Genomic DNA, 19296 nt, shown 5'->3' on the forward strand with positions numbered 1-19296 from the left:
CAGTAAGTAAGGCATTTATTTGCCTTGCATGTGGCTAACACAGGACGGTCCCTGGTTCGAATCCCAGCATCCTATATGGTCCCCTGAGCCTGCCAGGAGAAACTTCTGAGTGCAGAGCCAGGAGTAACCCCTGAACACCGCCGGGTGTGACCCAAAAAACCCAATATATATATATATATAAATATATATATATTTTTTTACATAGTGACACACTCTCTGTAATAGCACTTTTGTACTCTGAGTCCATTTGAAAATCAATCTTGTTTCACCTAAGTTAACTGGGTAATTCTCTAAAGGGCAATAACCTTTGCTTGAAAACTCTAGCCTGATGAAACTATCCCTGTAGGTCATCTGCTTGCAGAATGGAAAATAGATAGCTAGATGGAAGGATCCAAAAGTGACACCAGGGGCCGGAGCAGTGGCACAAGCATAGGGCGTTTGCCTTGCACATGCTACTAGGGGACTGGGTTTGATTCCCCGGTGTCCCATATGGTCCCCCAAGCCAGGAGTGATTTCTGAGCACATAGCCAGGAGTAACCCCTGAGTGTCACCATGTGTGGCCAAAAAGTATATATATATATATATATATATAAAAGAAAGTGTAGGCCGGAGAGATAGCATGGAGGTAAGGCGTTTACCTTTCATTCAGAAGGTCATCGGTTCAAATCCCGGCATCCCATATAGTCCCCCGTGCCTGTCAGGAGCAATTTCTGAGCATGGAGCCAGGAGTAACCCCTGAGCACTGCCAGGTGTGACCCAAAAACCACAAAAAAAAAAAAAAAAAAAAAAAAAGAAAGTGACACTAGTGAGCCAGAGATTTAGCCAGGATTTAGGCACTAGCCTTGCATTTGGCTGACCCTGGTCATTTGGTCCTTATATGGCATTGCATATGGTCTCCAAGAACCCTGCCAGAAGTGATCCTTGCGCATAGAGTCAAAAATAAGCTGTGAGCACAGGATGGCATGACCAACTCCAACTGTCCCCAATACACACACAAAACAAAACAACAAAACAAAACTAAAAACAAACACTCTGAAACAAAGCTCAAACCAAACCAAAACAAAACAGAGACAATAAAAAATCTGTTAAAAATTCTTGGGGTTAAAACAAGTGGAAAGTTTGGTGGATACTGGCTGTGAATCTGAGAGAAAGAAAAGGATGGGATTGAGAAAGAAGCGACTAGATTAAGAAACTTGGCTTAATAGAATTTGATGATTGCATGAGGGCTGGGGAAAGAAAAGTGACAAGAATGCTAATTGTGGGCCTGAGCAATAGCACAGCAGCACAGAGTAGGGCATTTGCCTTGCACTCAGCTAATCTGGACAGACACAGACTGACCCAGACCGGACAGAACTGGGTTCCATCCCATATGGTTCCCCAGCCTGCTAGGAGCAATTTCTGAGCACAGAGCCAGGAGTAACCCCTGAGTGCCACTGGGTGTATCCCCAAAACAAAACAAAACAAAACAAAACAAAACAAAACAAAACAAAAAGAATGTTAATTGTGGCCTTGGCCTCTGGGTTGGAAGATGGTGTTCTGAAAGGAAAGGCCTATTTAAGATGTACCAGAATCAGCAGTGGAGTGTCTGCTTTGCATGTATGAGGTCCCAGGTTTGCTCCTCAATACCATGGACACAAAACACAACACAGGGTTTGTAGGTTAGAGTGCGCTTGTTGAGTTTTGAGTAGGCTGTCCAGTGTGGGCAATTGATCTCTTGCACTCAGGAGCAAACTTGGGTTTGATGAGGAACAAACTGAAGCTGGAATTTATTAGTGGAGATTTTCCACCTATGTGTTCATTGCAAGAGGCAGCAACAAATAGTCTGAAGATATTTCCACTGATTTGATATTGAGATGCATAAAGTGATAAGCACAAGTCAAAATTTATCAAGGTCAAGTTACTAAAATAACTTTTCTTTCTTTTTTTTTTTTTTTTCTCGGGCCACTCCCGTTTGATGCTCAGAGGTTACTCCTGGCTAAGCTCTCAGAAACTGCTCAGAGGTTACTCCTGGCTAAGCGCTCAGAAATTGCCCTGGCTTTGCGGGGGGGGGGGGGGGGGGGGATCCAACCGCGGTCCTTCCTTGGCTAGCGCTTGCAAGGCAGACACTTTACCTCTAGCGCCACCTCGCCGGCCCCAAAGTAACAACTTTTCAGCACGTTTCTAGTTTGTTTGGTTAACCTCTTTGTAAAGTCATTTTTCATTTATGTATAAACAAAAAAATGCTGAGAATAAGGAAGTTACTCTTTTGTACCACACAGAAGTTATTTTTTTGCACTACATAGAAACAGAAAGCTACACAGATTTAAACTCCAGATTAAATCACATCCGAATTAATCTGATCTTTTCCAGATGTTCCTGCTTACATGTAATGTTTCAAAAGTAGCAAGTAGCATTCACCAGTTCCCAAACCCGCGTATGGTAGGTAGGGCCTGTGATGTGACTGAGCCTTCGAGTCCTTGCCTTGCATATGCGAGGCCTAAAGTTGGATGCCTGCCACATGAAGAAAAAGAAAAAAAGGACAAAACAGAACAATACTACACCAGGTGTAGGCAGCAGAAACAATTCCTATTCTCAAGTGGCACTCAAGTTTGGGACTGGGGCCGGAGAGATAGCATGGAGGTAAGGTGTTTGCCTTTCATGCAGGACAGTGGTTCTAATCCCGGCATCCCATAAGGTCCCCCGAGCCTGCCAGAAGCGATTTCTGAGCGTGGAGCCAGGAGTGACCCCTGAGCTCTGCCGGGTGTGACCAAAAACAAAAACAAAAGCAAAAAAAAAAAAAAATCAAGTTTGGGACAGTGGTTTTTCTAGAAGGGTTTTCTAGAGGAAAAGTGATGGACGTGGAAGTTTAACGCAGTGTCGAGAATGATGGATTGTGCTCCTTACTGGTCTCCCCAACTCCACCCTTGCCCCACTGCCCTCCCTCTTGAGTCTCTCTCTATTCTTTCCCGGGTCTTCGGCGTTATTCTAGGATTAGCGGCGGGTAGGCCTCGTACACAAACGCAGCTGGCTCCAGCGGTCAGCCTGAGCCCCGCTGTGCAACCACGACAGGAATTCCAGTAAGTTGGCAACACTGGAGCACAAAGACAATAACAATGAGGAAAACCCTTCAGTGCAGAAAGGAATGTTTGGAGGCCCGGCTGGGCTGCCCCAGGAAAAAGGACACGCACGCGCGCACATACACACAGAGACCAGCTCGGGGCTCTCCCGCTAGCAGCTGCCCAGGTCCACGCGCGCAACCAGCCCCCCGAATTCTCCTCTCCGCGCCGCCAGCCGCTCGCGCTTGGTAGCCACGCGGTGAGGACGCTCACGGTGGAGCTTGGCCCGGGCGGGCGTCTGTCTGATCAGAGCGGCCTGACCCCGGAGCGGTCTCGTACCATCGCCCCGGCCGCCCGGAACCAGCATAAATCACCCTGGAGTCCAGGCTGAAGTACAGCAGCTTCGCGCCCCCCTCGCCGCGCCCCTCCTGCCACCCGGCTAGTCCCGCTCACTGTCCAGCCCTCTCCCCGCCTCCGAGCTCGCCTCCCGCTCGGTACCGCGCAGCGCCAAACCCGGACTAGAGAGATAGCACAGCAGCGGGAGGGCGTTGGCCTTGCAAGCGGCCGACCCAGGACCAGCGGTGGTTCGAATCCAGGCATCCCATATGGTCCCCTTGCCTGCCAGGAGCGATTTCTGAGTGCAGAGTCATGAGTAACCCCTGAGCGCCGCCGGGCTTGACTCCCCACCCCCCAAGAATAAAGTCTTGGTGCCTTTGACCAGAGCGCTGAACTCCCCATTTCCAACTCTGGAAAGCTGGATAGTTTCCTCCCTGCCCTCGCCCAATCATCACCATTCTTGTTTTTTTATTTATTTTTTATTTTGTCTTGCAAAAGCAATACCTAACATCTCATCTCTCACCTCCCTCCTACCCCATCCCTATCCCCACGTCTCCAGCTCCGGGAGAGATTCCCCAAACTCAAAAGCCCACAATCAAAGATCCAGATTTGGGTGATCAGCAGAGCCTGGCAAGCCGGTGTGGCCCAGTTTGGGCTACCGGGAAGGCGAGGCAGCTGCACCTTGCCTGCCTGGGCAGTCCCGAGACAGAGGAGGCTTGGCTGCATGCCCGCGCTCCTTTATTTATTTATTTATTTATTTATTTATTTATTTATTTATTTATTTATTTATTTATTTATTTATTTATTTATTTATTTATTTATCTTTATTTAAGCACCATGATTACAAGCATGATTGTAGTTGGTTTTTATAAAGCGCTCCTGATTCTTTGGGCCAAGACTCGCACCCGAAGGCCACGCCGCCAAACTTAACCTAGCGGCTGGGGCGTGCGATTCGACCCCTAGACCCTGAAAATTTGCCTTTTTTCCCTCTACGGTTTCCTGGGCTGGCGGATAGGGCTTATCCACCTTCTGTCCTAGAGTCGCGTCTGAGAGTGCGTGTCAAGTATTCTTGGGCTCCAGGCGCTTTGGCGTCCGAGCTCCTACGTGGTCCAGAAGGTAGCTGCGAAGTTCTTGGAACTTGGCTCTCTCCCTGTATAAAGTGTCCCTTTGGCCCCTTGGAGCAGGGATGTTCCTTCTGTTAAGTTTCCAAATGGAAAAAAAAAAAGTTTCCAAATGGTCAGGCTTGTGAAGAAGGTGATCTAACCGTAACACCTGTAGCTGCAGTGCTGTAGAAAAGCTTTAAGTTTTTCCTGTATCCAAGCCACCGTTCGCTAATTTGGAACCATACCCCAATTTAGTGCCCCAACTACCTTAGGGAAAACCTTAGGGAAAACCAGAGTTGGAAGGGGCCCTAGAATTTGAGCAAATCAAAGTCACGGTCTGGCCTGCACTTTTCCTTTTTCCAGTTCTTTTCTTTCTCTCCCCTTTACGCACCTCCACTCCCCGCTTCCTTTGCTCATTTAGTTTCTAAATCTCTGGGCTCTAGCCCACGGAGGAGAGAAAAATCCTGGGAAGAGGCGAGCGCAGCGCGTGTCCGAGAAGTCCGGGCCGCGCGTCCTGATGAATGACCGCGTATAGCTCCCGAGTGTGTGACCCGGGTGTCCACTTTCATGGAACGTTGGCGTGCGCACTCGAGTGCGTGTCTGTGCGCGCCTGGGTGAGCGTGCACGAGGCGTGTCTGTGGCAGGGAGCAGGCATGCTAGTGTGTGTATGCATATGTGTGTGCTAGTTACACAGATTCAGAGTCCTTTAGAGCCACTGTCCCGCCGGGTGCGGAAAGCACTGGTGGAAGCGACCGCGCGCGTGTGTCCGAGTGCGCACTCCAGCCCGCGCTGCGAAGTGCAAGGGGCGGTCCGGGCGGTAGGGGGCCTGCCCCTTTGGATTCTCGCATGCTGGTTCCGGGGCACTCGGGTCTAAAGGGCTTTTATTGCACGCCCGGGAGGGTGGGGACTGGAGCGGCTAGAAAACGGGATGCCCAAGGGCGTAGGGACCCTTTTGCAGTGAGTTTACCTGGTGTGGACCTCGGAGCTTTCGGCCTAAAGGAGCGCTCGAGAGCCGGGGCGCAGCGGGTGCCGAGTGCTTCGCGCGCCCAACTCCCGGGGCAGGACAGGCGAGGCCAGGGCGCGGGACAGTGGCGGGCATGGGGAGCCGGGCGGCGCTGCTGCTGCTGCTGCTGCTGGCTTTTGCCTCCTGCCTGGAGCCGGCCACTGGCCAAGGTAAGCGTCCCTTCAGTCTCAACCCCTCGGGGGGGACTTGGATGGAGGGAACCAGAAGGGTTAGCTCCACAGTCGTGGCGCCAGGGCTAATTCCCCGGGGGACGCTCAGGTTGCTCAGCGAGGGGCGAGGGGAGCGCCCCGGTTAACAGAGCAGCGGCAAACTTGAGAAGGCAGCCCGGCTAGTATAGGTGACAGCGCACCCCGCTGGAAACCGTCTTTGTTCCCACGGGGCTCAGCGCAGACTTATTTTGAGGGAACTCCAACGCACTCAGAACCTAGAGAATGAGGTTGTCCTGCAGCGTGTCCAGCATCTTGCTCGTTCCTCCCTCGCTCCTCACACCCACACCCCGCCTACATAGCTTTTTCTAGGGGTCTAGGAGGTGCGGGGCGCTGCCGAGCGCGCGGTCTTCCACCTGCAGCGCCCCGAGCTCTCTCCGCGCGTCCCGGGCCCGTCGGCTGCAGCCCCCCGCTCCAGCCCCTCCCCGCAGGCGCTCTCGAAACTCGGTCGGGCGCTGACGGTGACCCCCCAAGAGACCTCATCTCGGTGCGGATCGTTTACCAGCCGAGATAAGGCCCGGAGGTGGGATTGGCCGAGAGCGCGGCGGGGCTCGGGCTGCGCTTTCTGCAAGGGGTCGCCTTTCCAGCCGGGAGGTGGGGGGCTTTTGTGTGTCTGAATGGGGCTGGCTGCCGGGCGGCGCGGACACAGTCCGGAGCGCTCCCAGGCAGAAAGTCTTGGCGGAGCGCTCGGAGCTTCTATTCTGCGGAAGGAAGGAAGGAAGGAAGGAAGGAAGGAAGGAAGGAAGGAAGGAAGGAAGGAAGGAAGGAAGGAAGGAAGGAAGGAAGGATGAAGGAAGGAAGGAAGGAAGGAAGGAAGGAAGGAAGGAAGGAAGGAAGGAAGGAAGGAAGGAAGGAAGGAAGGAAGGAAGGAAGGAAGGGCTCTAGGCATGTAGACTCGCGAGCCTGGAAAGGCGTGGCGGGCGGGGAAGGGAGAGGGCGAGGCTAGTGAGCGGGGAAGGTGGGAAATTGGAGAGAAGGAGAGAAGGAAAGGGAGAAGGAGAGGAGGGGAGAGAAAGGGGAGAGGGGAAGGGAGGGAGAGGGAGAGAAGGAAAGAGAGTGAGAGGAGAGAGAAAAGAGAGAAGATAGGAAATTATAGGCTAGTGAACGGGGAAGGTGGGAAATTGGAGAGGAGAGAGAAGGAAAGGGAGAGGGAGAGGGAGAGAGGGAGAGAAGGAAAGAGAAAGAGTGAGAGGAGAGAGGAGAGAAGATAGGAAATTGTAGGCTAGTGAACGGGGAAGGTGGGAAATTGGGGAGGAGAGAGAAGGAAAGGGAGAGAGAAAAGAGAGGGAGAAAAAAAGAAAAGAGAGGGAGAGAAAGAATGAGAGAAGGTAAGAGATTGTAGAGGAGAGAGAGGAGAGGGAGAGAGAGAGGGAGAGAGGGAGAAGGAAAGAGAAAGAGAGAGAAGGTAGGAAGTTGTGGAGGAGAGGAGAGGGAGAGAAAAAAGAGAGGGAGAGAGGGAAAGAGTGGGAAGAGAGAAGGTAGAAAATTATGGATAAGGAGGGAGGGAGAGAGAGAGAAGGGGAAGAGGTGACATGAGAAAGGTGAAGAGAAGAGGTGAGAGATATCAAAATGATAAAGAGCACTAATTGAGAGAAGGCAGAGAGCGAGAGCTGCAGGGATGAATGGAAGGGCTAGGCGGAGGCCTGGCACCCGCGAGCTCGCTCCCCGGCTTTGCGTTGCTAGGTAGCGACCCGGGAGCTGCGTGTGACCGACCACCAGACAGATAGAGCACGGACATTGCTGCCTCCGCGGGTGCTGATCTGTCTGCGGGGAAGGGAGGGAGCAGCCCCCTCCTGCTCCGTCCCTCCCGTTGGACAACTTAATTGCCCTACAATGAAAATGAAACCCCCTATTGTTGTAGGATTAGCCAAAGCAATACATTGATTTCCCTGGACCCACATATTGGGGTTGACGGGCCGGGGATGGTAGTAGCCCTCATTTCTGGGGGTGGGGGGAGTGGAGGGATTGTGGATGGATGGGTTATGGCATGTATTCAAATGGTTAATCTGCTTTCTTCCCTCAATTCTTAGCAATAAGCTCCTTAGAGCGAATCAACTAAGGATTTATACAGCAACTCCTAGCAGTTACCCATTTCAGACTTCCTGGGAAGAAGTTTGGAACCGACAATAGACCCACTGGTCTTGTGAAAGTGGTTGAAGAGGAAGGCAAGGCAGGGAGAACATTAATAATTCTCTTCTTGATTTTATAAAACAGAATAGGAAAATATTATTATTATGGTTGTGGATGGGTTGGACCCTACATAGATTTATATCTATGTATATATGTAGTTATATTGATTATATAATATGTATATATGGCCTGCAGGGTAGACCTCATGCCTGGAATGTGGGAGACCCCCTAGTTCCATCTCTGTCACCACACAGCCTCCCTCCTGCCCAACACACCAGCTCTGACCTCAGTGCTGAACCCAGAAAAAATACGTAGAAACATGGTACTTCCTCTTTCCATCTGGGATATGTTGCACCCACTCTTGCCTAGTTACGAACCCTATATATTATACACTATACCTGGCAGTACTCTGTGGTCTATGCTCAGGGATCACTCCTGGTAAGACCAGGGGTGTACTATGAGATGTGCTAAGGACTGAACTTGAGTTGTTGCGTGCAAGGTAAATGTTCTACCCAGCTCCAGAAAGAAATACTCTCCTAGTCCCTAACTCACACATGAGAAATGGAGACTCAAAGCAATGAGGTAATTGATACAAGGTCATTCTGGTAGAAAATGACTGAACTGTACAAGATGTTCGAGATTGTCTCCAGAGATTTGAATTGAACTGCTATAATATATGTCAGTTCTCTGCTTCTTTCCTGTTGTACTAACAATGCTTGCTGAGAGGCCATCCATGTGTGGGGTTACTAAAGAAGCCAAGGGACATTTTGTAAGTCTTAGCTACTTAAGTCAAATCCACCTGCGGTTACTTTTTCTACAGACTGTTTTTTCTAGAAACTGTTTAGATTTCTCTCACCTGAACTTTGATCCTCACTTCTAGGTTTTTCTACTTAATTATATTTACTTATATGTCCTCTAAATGTCCCCTGTTGGTAAGTGAAGATTTCCACTATATTGATTTTTTTCTTTTTGAGAATTTGAAACTTTGAGTATAGTTTATTGTTAGATATATAATTTTCATTATATTATATAATATAAGCATCTTTCCAATTTCTCCAGTAAGTCTTCTCTCTTGCATAAAATTTTTACAATTATTAAGATAAATAATTTTATTTCAAAGACTAAAGGTGGATTAGAGGTAGTCCTCATTTGATTCAACTGTTTATTATTGAATTTTGCAAATATCACACATTTTTATGACAGATAAGGTTTGTGGCAACTCTGTATCACTGAGGTTTATTATATCAGTTTTTCACAGTCATATGTGGCTAGCATTTTTTTTTTTTTGGCCATACCTGGTCACCCTCAGGGGTTACTCCTGGCTACGTGCTCAGAAATCGCCCCTGGCTTAGAGGACCATATGGGACACCAGGGGATTGATTGAACCTTGGTCCATCCTATTGGTTTCTGGTTTTTGGGTCACACCTGGCAGAGCTCAGGGGTACTCCTGGCTCTATGCTCAGAAATCACTTCTGGCAGGCTCGGGGACCTTAAAAGATGCCGGGATTTGAATCACTGTCCTTCTGCACGCAAGGCAAACTCGCTACCTTCACACTATCTCTCTGCCCCCCTTTTTTTCTATTGCATATTTAATACATTACAATATATTGAATTTTTGTTTTGTTTTGGGGCCATATCCAGTGGTGCTCGAGTTACTCCTTGCTCTCACTTGGAAATCATTCCTGGCAGACTTGGGGGATTAGATGGGATGCCCAGGATTGAACCTGGGTTGGCCTCCTCCAAGGCAAATGCCCTATCTATTGTGCTATTGCTAAAGCCTCCTAGAAGCAATTTTTATTATACTAGTTAACATTTAAAGTAACAGACTCTTTTGTTTACTATTTACATTTCTAATTTCCAAATGCCCATCAGAAAAGACAAAATATTTTCTAGTAACAGTTCTTAGAAAAATCTTCAAGTACAGGCTACAAGTTACATTTTTTAAGAAAATGATATTGAGGGCCAGAGAGATAGCACAGTGGCAGGGCATTTTTGCCTTGCATGTAGCTGATCCAAAATGGATGGAGGTTTGAATCCCAGCATCCCAAATGGTCCCCCATGCCTGCCAGGAGCGATTTTTGAGCACAGAGCCAGAAGTAACCCCTGAGTGCCACTGGGTGTGAACTCCCCATAAAAGAAAGAAAATGATATTGATATTAAATTTTTATTTCTTTTTTGGAGGGTAGAACATACCTGAAAATGCTCAAGGAATACTTTGGCCTCTGCTCAGGGATCACTTCTGGCAGAGTACTTGGGAGATTGTATATAGTGCTGAAAATCAAAGCAGGTCAACCACATGGGAGATTTGGCAACTTAATCCCACACTATCTCTATTTCTTTGTACAAGTTTCAACTCTTTTTTTATGGCAATTACAAATTGGGTAAAGTTTATACATTTATTTTCATTTGTTTAGTTTTAGAGGAGGTTTTAGAGCCTAAATATGCTTAGGCTTCTCCTGGTTCTGCTTAGAGATCATTTCTGACAATTCTCAGGGGGCCATATGTGTTCCTAAGGATATCAAGTGAGTCGGCCATCATGCAAGCCAAGCTCCCTACCTCCTGTCAAATTTCTCCAGCCCCAAAGCTAATGTATTTAAAAGCAATGTGTGGTCAGTAGCATCCGCACAACATTTTAATTCTGCAGATCTGATAGTGCTGCTTTAATATCATAGCAATTGGCTTTTCTTTCTCTACTTGAAATTCTTCCTTATTAGTTTTAAGGATTCAGGCTTAGTCACTTAAGTCATGTGTTTTTCCTATCTTAAAAGAAACTCAACTGTGACCTTAATATTAACTTGTGGGGCCGGAGCGATAGCATGGAAGGCAGGGTGTTTGCCTTGCATGCAGAAGGACAGTGGTTTGAATCCTGGCATCCCATATGGTCTCCCGAGCCTACCAGGAGCGATTTCTTTTTTTTTTTTTTTTTTGTTTTTGGGCCACACCCTGTGACGCTCAGGGGTTACTCCTGGCTATGCGCTCAGAAGTTGCTCCTGGCTTCTTGGGGGGACCATATGGGACACCGGGGGATTGAACCACGGTCCGTCCTAGGCTAGCGCAGGCAAGGCAGGCACCTTACCTCCAGCGCCACCACCCGGCCCCACCAGGAGCGATTTCTGAGCATAGAGCAAGGAGTAACCCCCTGAGCGCTGCTGGGTGTGACCCAAAAACTAAAAAAATAAATAAATAAATAAATAAATAAATTAACTAGTATTCTTGCATTATTTTCTAGATAGGCAACTTAACCAGAAGGGAGGGTGGGAACTGAACAGAGTAGGAGGGAGGTGAGTTATGAACCTTGCCTGAGGCATGTGACCTGTATCTGCTCTGGAACTGGAAGACTCCACATTCCATTTCCTCACTTGACCTTCTAAAAAAGGCACCTGTCCTCTAGTTATTTCCAACTCTGTTGGTTGAGAATTGATTTTTTTCTTGATTTTAACCTATTAAAGTAGACGAAGTATGAAAGATGACACTGCAATTTTGGGGTCTGATTGGGGTTGCTCAGGGCATATTCCTTGCTGGTTCTATGTTCAGAATCTTTCCTGGCTGCCCTTAGGGGAACAGGCAGTGCTGAGGATCAAACTAGGGCCTGCCTAATGCAAATGCCTTAAATCCTGTACTATGCCTCATGCCTCAAGGATTAATTTTTTTTTTGAAAAAAAAAAAAAATAGAAATATTCTTTAATATATCCATAGACTTTGGACCCACAGTACAGCATGCTGGTAGGGTATTTGCCTTGTATGCAGCCAATCGAGGATCTAGCTTCACATTCCCTCATAATGTCCCCTGAGCCCATAACTAGTGATCCAGAGTCCAGAGACAGAAGTAAGGCCTGAGCACCACATGGTGTGGTCCCAAAACAAACACAACAAAATCACCATTTTAGGCTTTACCTCTGAACATTCCAAAGATTATTCAATGATCTTGTGGCCCTCCTTCAGCCAGAAAAATTCTTTTTATCAGTAAAATGGCCATGTGTTCCAACTCTGTTTGAGAAACCTACTTCCAAAGGACTATCAGAACCAAGCTGAAGGTAAGGTCAACCCATTTATTTAGTCTCTTCTAAGCTTCCTGATGTATATTTTTTCCTGGATTCCTATCCACTCAAGAAATTATGCTATAGTTATCATTGTCGGTATTCAATGCAGACCTCTAGGAACATAGGTTTTAAATAAGTTTGTTTTTTATGCCCATTTGTAATAACAAGATCAAGAACACAGTCTTGATTTCTGTGACTAGAAGCACATAGTAATAATGGCAATGGGCCTTCTCTCACGTATTAGTACAATATAAGTTGAAAGTGTTTTGGGCTGGAATGGTAGCATAGCAGTAGGGCAGTTTGTCTTGCATGTGGCTGAGTGGGGACCAAGTGAGGGTTGATCCTCATCATTCTATATGGTCCCCTGAGTGATTTCTGAGTGCAGAGCCAGGAGTAACCTTTGAGCGCCGCTGGTTGTGACCCCCCAAGAAGTGTGACCATCAGAAAGGTACTGTGAAACTCTGTCCAATTAAGGTATTGTTGACGGACAACTCTGTTGCAGTATATTCTATTAACAGTGATCTTCAGATAAAAAAGATCACCACTGTGTTATATTTCACAATCATTAATATTTAGTGTGTACAAGGTGAGAGCACAGCAGGAAAGACAGCCATTTGCCTTGCACATGGACAATCCAGGCTAGATCTTGTCACCAATATGGTCCTTTGAGCCCACAAGGAGTCATCCCTGAGCACAGAATCAGGAGTAAGTTTGAGCACTGCTGTGAATAGACCCACGCAAAAACCAAATAAACAAAACTTAGTGTCTACAGTATACTGGTATTAGTTTCACAACTACAGAAAGGTTAGAGTAGGGGAGTAGATTGCATGAAGCTAGGATGGAACTGGATACATATTTTGCATGCAGGAATGATAACTTTGACCCCAGCACCCTGTGGATCACCAAAGCACTGTTGTGTGTGGCCTTTACACAAGCAGAAAGGATAAAGAGGATGACCATTGAAAGAAAGAGAAATAGGTTTTGCAATTAAATGGATTGTGTGACTTTGCATCAGAGTGTGCCTGAGAGATGAGATAGTATAGGACTAAAGCACTTGTCTTGCATGCAGAACAGCACCATGTCCCCTGAGCACAGAGCCTGGAGTAAGTCCTAAACAATGCTGGGTGTGGCCCCAATTCTAGAAGACAAAAAGAACACAAAAAAGCAAGATAATCATTTACTAGCTTCTAAAATTCCTGGAGAGAAGAATCTCACCAGGTTGATATATTTTACCCTGAAAGTTGTTTTGAAATGGCAGTGGCATTTCCTTGGTACTTTATCTGTCCCTTAGGAGTTCATTGAAATGTTTTGTAAGCAATTTCCTTCTGTTTCTCAGTGACTATCAAGTCTAATGACAAAGGAAAAGGAATCTGGTGGGTTTTTATAAAGAGAACATGCTCTCAGATACAGACAGGACTTTCTGTATTTCCCCATAATCAAAGTGTCCCATAAAAATAAAACTTTGTTGGGCCGGAGAGATAGCATGGAGGCAGGGCATTTGGCTTGCATGCAGAAGGACGGTGGTTCGAATCCTGGCACCGAGCCTGCCAGGAGCGATTTCTGAGCGTAGAGCCAGGAGTAACCCCTGAGCGCTGCTGGGTGTGACCACCCAAAAAAACCAAAACAAACAAACAAACAAAAACCCATTGTATGATATCATAGAGTAATTATTTTGTTTATTTTTATTATTAATTATTATTGTCATCATTATTATTATATTGAGAGTTTTGGCTATTCATAGCAGTTTTCAGTGCTTATTCTTAGCTCTGTACTCTGAGGTTACATCTGGTGGTGCTTGGGATAACCATATATATGTATATACATATATGTGTATGCATGTATATATGTACATATGTGTACAGTGAATTAAAAAATTCAGTGATTTCTTATTCATTTTCCAAATTACTTTGCTACTTGATAAGCTTACTAGACTTTTGCTATGAGACTGATGTGGAGAGGAGGTGGATAGAAGAAATTATAAGGGAGACAGTCCATCTCAGATCAACTTCCTGTTGTCCTTAATTCTTATTTCTAATAATATGTATTGAGAAAATAAAACTTTATTGTCTAAAAATCAGACAGTTAGCTTTGATATTAGTGTACTTTAGCTGAGTTAGGGCTATATAGAAACAAAATAGGAGTTTTTCTTAAAAAGTAGGTTATACAATGTGAAATTTCACATTGAAATCTTTATGCCCTTAGTCATACCTAACTTCCAAGGTTATTAGAAACAGTGAGAAATGAATGAAAGAGGACATGCAATTACCATTCTGTGACTTGAGAAGTTAAGCCACTGTTACCATGGATTCAATGGCTTATTTGTTGTCTAGTTCTTGCAATCCAAGTTCTCAAGCAATACCAGAAGTCTTTAAGTTTATGTACCATTAGCTAATAACCCATGGAGAGTATTTGTAACTTTACCAGTACACCTTTTCTTATAGGCCTGCTGATTTTAGTAGCATGTCCACATTTTTTTAGTGCATAGAGGGTAGCTTTTTGGGGGGCCATAACCAGCAGTGCCTAAGAACTACTGGCAGTGTTCAGGAGCCCATTTGGTGCTTGAGATTGAAACAGAGAGCTCATCCAGTGATGCTCAAGGTCCACTTTTGATGTTGCTCTGGGGATCATGAATTGCCAGGGATCGAACCATCTCCCTTGCTCCTCACCTACAGTTGTTTATTGAGGGGCCATGCCTAGCAGTGCACTGGATTTACTTCTGATTCTTCACTCAAGATCACTCCTGGCAGGACTGAAGGGTCTATATTTGCAGTGCGTGTGATTTGAATTTGTGTCAGCTGCATACAAGGCAAGCGCCCAGCCTGCTCCAGTCTCTCACTTAATCTTACATCTCACTATAGGGGAGAAAAAAAAAATGACAGCATGTAATTTCTCTCCCGATTTTTGAAGTGTTTGAATTTGAGCCCAGGGCCTCACACATGTGCTCGACTTGCAAGCTACATCTCTGACCTCTTTCTTTAGCTTTGACATGGTAAGAAATTAGAAAAAGAAAAAAAGAAAACCACTCACACTGGCTTAAACAAAGAGTATTTATTGACTCGTAAGTAAAGCTTCTGAGGCAGGTGGAGTTCAGGTGAGGTGTACTCAGGACTCCAGTTCTCTTTCTTTGTCCTTTTCTTGACCAGACCCTCTAGCTTTCAGCTTTGTTTTTAATCTGGCTTCCCATATTGTTAGATTATAGCTGCCAGGGCAAATGCAAATGGGGCTACCTGTTTTCTTAATAATGTCTAGGGGAAGTTTAACTTTGAGCTATGTTCTCAGAAGTACTTTCTCATCAGAATTTAGATTGCTATGATTTCTAAGGACTCTAGTTAGAAACCATCTTACCTGAAACTTTAAAAATGTTTTTAGATTCTTAGATTAAATTTAGTAGATCATGAGTGTGGACATGTGTGTTTTAGAATTTCTCTGATTCTGAGGTTTGGACAATTTTGGGAATAAATGATCCAGGCAACCCTCTCTCTCTTTAGTTTTGTTAACTGAAACTCGGATGAGTTTACTTAACCAAGGTGGGTTTCTTCTTGTTAGGTTACATTTCTTTATGTGCATATTATGAGGCAACTATAATAATAGAAGAACTAGTCTTTTACTTGAAAGGTCATTCATGGGTTGCTTCCAGCTTCTGGCTACTGTGAATAGTGCTTCGATGAACCTAGGAACACAGAGTGACAGTTCTTTTTCCCTGCATCTGCCAGCACTGGTTGCTATTCTTTTTTTTTTTTTTTTTTTTTTTTGGTTTTTGGGCCACACCCGGTGACGCTCAGGGGTTACTCCTGGCTATGCGCTCAGAAGTCGCTCCTGGCTTGGGGGACCATATGGGACGCCGGGGGATCGAACCGCGGTCCGTCTCCTTAGGCTAGCGCAGGTAAGGCAGGCACCTTACCTCCAGCGCCACCGCCCGGCCCCAAGGGTTGCTATTCTTGTTCTTTGTGATGTGTGCCAGTCTCTGGTATGAGATGATATCTCATTGTTTTTTTGGTTTGCATCACCCTGATGATTAAGAATGTGGAACATTTTTTTTAATGTACCTTTTGGCCATTTGTTTTTTTGTTTTTTGTTTTTTTTGAGGAAGTGTCTGTTCATCTCTTCTACCCATTTTCTGATAGGGTTGGATGTTTCCCATTAAGCTCTACCAATGTCTAGGAAATTAAGCCTTTATCAGATGGGTTTTGGGTGAGTAATTTCTACCATTCCCTGAACAGTCTTTGTATTCAGGTTATAATTTCCTTTGAGGTGCAGAAGCTTAATGTAGTCTCATTTGTTTATCTTTGCTTCCACTTGCTTATTGATTCACTTTTTTTTGTTTTGTTTTGTTTTTGGGTCAAACCTGGCAGCGCTCAGGGGTTAGTTACTCCTGGCTCTACACTCAGAAATCGCTCCTGGCAGGCTAAGGGGACCCTATGGGATGCCGGGATTCGAACCACTGACCTTCTGCATGCAAGGCAAACACCTTACCTCCATGCTATTTCTCCAGACCCTGATTCACTTTTTTATAGTTTCTCAAAGTTCCCATTTTTTGTTTCCTCCTATTTTATGACTCATCATTAACATATCTTTGCTTATATCTATAACAGTTTGCTCCTTTATCTTGTTCTTGTGCTTTGCAAAAATTTAATCCTGGCTAATATAATTTGCCATTTCTGTATTTCTATTAGGAGTAGGTGAAAAACATCAAACTATGCTGGTTGTACTTTAAATTCCTGAAACTAATATCAGGTGAAGAATCATTCAGATATTTTCTCTCCTCAATGGCTCTTTCTTTGGATAAGGTCATTAATGACTTCCATACTTTTAAATTCATTCCCATATTTTATGTAAGTAATCACAACAAGTAGCTTGTCCTATCTATGAAAAAAAGCCATCAACCATCCCTATTATTCCAAAATTTAAATCTGAAGAGCCAAAGCACAAGCTCGGCTCAACAGCCCAAGTTAAGCTTGTGTTTTGCTTCATGCAGCAGGTTCAGCTTCAATCCCTGGCATCATGTGATACCCTACCTCCATGCTATCTGTCTGGCTCCTCTCCTTTTGCTACTTACTCTTCCATGTTTTTAGGACACAAGTTAGATCATTTCACTGCAAAAACTCCAGTGATTTATGTTACAGTAGTTTTTTGGAAATAGGAGTATAAGATCTCTCTCTCTCTCTCTGTTTTTGTTTTTGGTCCATATTCAGTAATGCTTAGGGCTTTCTCCTAGCTATGTGCTCAGAACCACTACTGACAGGGCTTGGGGGACCATATGGGATGCCAGGGATTGAACCTGGATTGATTGCATGCAAGGTAGTGCCCTACCCACTGTACTATTGCTCTGGCTTCTATAAGATTTTTTTTTTGCCACACCCAGAAATGCTCAAATATTACTCTTTGTTCTGCACTTAGAAATCACTCCTGGGGGGCCTGGCGGTGGCGCTAGAGGTAAGATGCCTGCCTTGCCTGCACTAGCCTTGGATGGACTGCGGTTCGATCCCCCAGTGTCCCATATGGTCCCCCAAGCCAGGAGCGACTTCTGAGCGCATAGCCAGGAGTAACCCCTGAGTGTCACCGGGTGTGGCCCAAAAACCAAAAACCAAAAAAAAAAAAAAAAAAAAAGAAATCACTCCTGGTAGACTTGGGGAAATCATATGGGATACTGGTATTGAACCTGGGTTGACTGCGTGCAAGGCAAACACCCTCCCTGCTGTTCTATCATTTGGGCCCCTATAAGATGTTTGTTTATTTATTTATTTATTATTTAATTTTTTTTCCACAAACATATTTCAAAAATACACACCCAGCAGCACTCAGGGGTTGCTCCTGGCTCTGCACTCAGAAGTTTTTCCTGGCAGGCACGGGGGACCATATGGGATGTCGGGACTTGAACCACCGTCTATCCTGGATAGGCCACGTGCAAGGTTAATGCCCTACTGCTGTGCTATCACTCTGGCCCCCTGTAAGATAGATATTTATTAAAATCAATGTCCATCAGGAAAGGGTGCAGCCAGGGGTCATTTGTGACAAGGCACTGGTCACTTGGAGGGAAGCTCTTTGAGCAGATACGCCTGTGAGAGTGCTCCTCGCTAGGTTGAAGCAACTGTTTTCAGGTGCTCACTGTGTGGCTTTGGGGATAGCAGGACTTGGTTAAAAGCTCCTTTCTCCAGTTTCTTTCCTTTGAGATGGGATCTAAGAAGCTTAGAGCAGACAGAAAGTGCTGTCCTGGAAGGGGGTCTGATAAGCCATCTTGATATTAAAAGTTGCTTCGCATTTTGTGAAAGTGTTCTAGAGTTTTAGATTTTTTGTTTGTTTGTTTTTGGTCACACCCGGCAGCGCTCAGGAGTCTCTTCTGGCTCTAAGCTCAGAAATAGCTCCTGGCAAGCTCAGGGGACCATATGGGATACCGGATTTGAACCCCACCATTCTTCTGCATGCAAGGCAAATGCTCTACCTTCATGCTATCTCTCTTGCCCTTAGAGTTTTAGATTTTGATTTATTTTGGAGCCACACCTGAAATTACTCTGGGATTACCCCTGTCTCTGTGTTAAGGAATAACTTCCAGTGGTGCTTAGGGACCATATGTGGTTTTAGGAATGGAAGCTGGATTGGCTATGTACAGAATAATTTCCTTTCCAGCTGTCCTGTCCACATAACCCCTGAGTTAATGTCCTTTTCATATCTCACAGGGAGACTCTTGCTCTTTTCCCAAAAGAGTTTTTACTTTGAGACATATGAAGATTTTTGGCCTCAGAAAATTTCTGACTTGCCTTTTGCTTCCTAACAGTCTTAACATCATTACTATTTTCCTGATGGTTTTCCCTATTTTTTCCTGATCACCCATCACCAACATAATGTACCCAATTTTCCTTACATTTTTTTGGTCTTCCTTCCCAAAGATGTAAGTTCCATGAAGGCAAATATTATTTCCCCTTCTCTTAACTCATTGCTTTAGTATCCAGGCAAGGACAAAGTAGGAAGTCTAAAAAATGTAGATGAACGATAGAGTAGATTAATACCTTCATGGATGTACAGACTAAGGGAATTCCCTACTAGGTTCCATCCACGCTAGGGATGACCCATCAAGGTTTTCATAGAGAAGACCAGACATTTATCAGCAGCGACTATTTCTCACTATTTGACTCACTTTTCCCCAATTTTCTGCCCCTTCACCCCTGCACTGGTGATTCCCAGTGAGAAAAGACAAATCTGTATCAGTCTTTGTAATTCTCATTCCAGTCACTTGGTTACACTGGTAGAATTCCCTTTGCTTGTAGAATGGATCATTTCCCTCCTAATTTTAAGGAAAGATTTGATACAGTAGCTTTGCAAAAGATAAGCCCAAGTTTTTAGACATGTTAGTGAGCTGTCATTCTCTGTTTAAACAGAACACAAAAGAAAACTGTCTGTGGCCTCACAGTGAAAATGGCCTCCACC

The 19296-nt window shown here is 45.3% G+C and overlaps 1 protein-coding gene across 1 annotated transcript in view; it reads left to right on the top strand.

Moving 5' to 3' along the window:
* The first annotated feature begins 5320 nt into the window (after positions 1–5320).
* LRP2 (LDL receptor related protein 2) overlaps positions 5321–19296 on the top strand; it is a 219973-nt gene continuing 205997 nt past the window's right edge. Inside the window, exons 1-2 of the mRNA XM_049772881.1 lie at positions 5321–5647; positions 6025–6298. Of these exons, the coding sequence (XP_049628838.1) occupies positions 5321–5647; positions 6025–6298 (601 nt within the window). The remainder of the gene's footprint in view (positions 5648–6024; positions 6299–19296) is intronic.

The sequence above is a fragment of the Suncus etruscus genome, chromosome 5 (genome assembly GCF_024139225.1).
Source record: "Suncus etruscus isolate mSunEtr1 chromosome 5, mSunEtr1.pri.cur, whole genome shotgun sequence".
Taxonomy (NCBI): domain Eukaryota; kingdom Metazoa; phylum Chordata; class Mammalia; order Eulipotyphla; family Soricidae; genus Suncus; species Suncus etruscus.